General features: G+C 43.8%; 1 protein-coding gene and 1 long non-coding RNA gene across 2 annotated transcripts in view; one reads left to right on the forward strand and one right to left on the reverse strand.

Moving 5' to 3' along the window:
* The window catches only part of LOC116703797 (uncharacterized), a 17737-nt gene that overhangs the window by 4670 nt on the left and 11630 nt on the right, over positions 1 to 1437 (forward strand). The window lies entirely within an intron of this gene.
* Positions 1 to 1437, reverse strand: part of il2rb (interleukin 2 receptor, beta) — an 8770-nt gene that overhangs the window by 3880 nt on the left and 3453 nt on the right. Inside the window, exons 6-7 of the mRNA XM_032538760.1 lie at positions 528 to 681; positions 53 to 152 (exon numbers count right to left, since the gene is read on the reverse strand). Of these exons, the coding sequence (XP_032394651.1) occupies positions 53 to 152; positions 528 to 681 (254 nt within the window). The remainder of the gene's footprint in view (positions 1 to 52; positions 153 to 527; positions 682 to 1437) is intronic.

Here is a 1437-nt window from a genome sequence, read left to right on the forward strand (position 1 = left end):
CACACACACACACACACACACACACACAGATAAAAGCAAACACTATACTCACCCCCTGCTCGCACAACTCCTGTAAACGACCAGCGTTACAATGATGACACCCAGGCTCAACATCACTCCCCACATTACCAATGATGTCGGAAACTCTGAAACTGAAAGCTGCCGTTACAATGTGGAAAACAAATGTACAAGTGAACCACAAAATCCATTTTGTTCTCCCTCAGGTCTTAACATTACAACTTGTTCAAACCTTTGAATCTTTTTTGCCCCTTGAGCATCTTGACGGAAAGTTGCTGTGTATAAATGGCTCTTCACATTCTTTGATTATGGGGGTTCAAATGTAAAAGCCTCATAAAACATCTGTGCGTGATCCAATATTTCACCAGAGTCCTACTAGAGGAAGCAAACCCAGATGTAGCTTTTTTTTGTATTTCCCCTAACAGGTCTGGGATCATCTGTTTCCTCGTTACAATGAGAACTGTAAGCTTGTGTCACTCAAACAACCTGAAAATGCAAAGTGTTGTTACCCTGGTCCTCCCAGGCTGTGACTGGACTCCAGTTGCTCCAGTGGCAATTGTCCGGTTCCGTGGGTTTGACTCTCACCCTGATCTGGTGGTGCCCCTTTAGTTTCCAAGCAGATATCCTGAGCTCTCGTTCTTGTGTGAACAAAGTCCTGGCCTCCTGATAACAGAATCCAATATCAAAATTAGGGTGTATCTTAACAACCAGAAAGCATTTGTCAAAATGCTTCAGATAATCATATGGTCAATTTATTGTGAGGAATGTGAGGAATTTACAAAGTGAAAATCATCAAAGAATAAACTCCTCTCACACCTTTTAGCCATGCTTCAAGCACGGATGGCAATGCCGTTATTGCAGGTTTAACTTCAACTTTGCGGGTGCCCGGGTAGCTCACCTGGTGGAGCACGCGCCCATGTTTAGAGGTGTACTCCTCGATGCAGTTGTGTTGGATTCATGGTAAAACTTTTTAGTTAAAAAAAAATTAACAATTTGATGGCCTCCATGCAGGGACCCCCTGGGGATCCTGGACCCTGTGTTGAAGATCTCTGCCATATATACAGTATACATATCAGGGCTGTAGTAATCGAGTCCGGACTCGAGACCAAGAACGGACTCAATTACTACAGCCCTGATGACCTGAGACCGCTTTTCTATGGTCTCGGACTTGTCTCGGCCCCGGACACTGGTCTTGCCAAATATAGCTTTTGGTCTTGACTAAGTCCAGGTGTCTTTATTATGTTGATAATAATATTGGAAGAAAAGTGAAACCCCAAAGTATTGTCTTGATACTGTCAAGCATAAGACCTTTTTTCTGTCCTGGACTCGATCTTGACTCGGACTCAAACTTTTTTGGACTCGGTCTTGTCTTGGACTCACACCTCTTTGGACTCGGTCTTGACTTGGACTCGACTAGTC

Source organism: Etheostoma spectabile, chromosome 15 (assembly GCF_008692095.1).
Source record: "Etheostoma spectabile isolate EspeVRDwgs_2016 chromosome 15, UIUC_Espe_1.0, whole genome shotgun sequence".
Classification (NCBI taxonomy): Eukaryota; Metazoa; Chordata; class Actinopteri; order Perciformes; family Percidae; genus Etheostoma; species Etheostoma spectabile.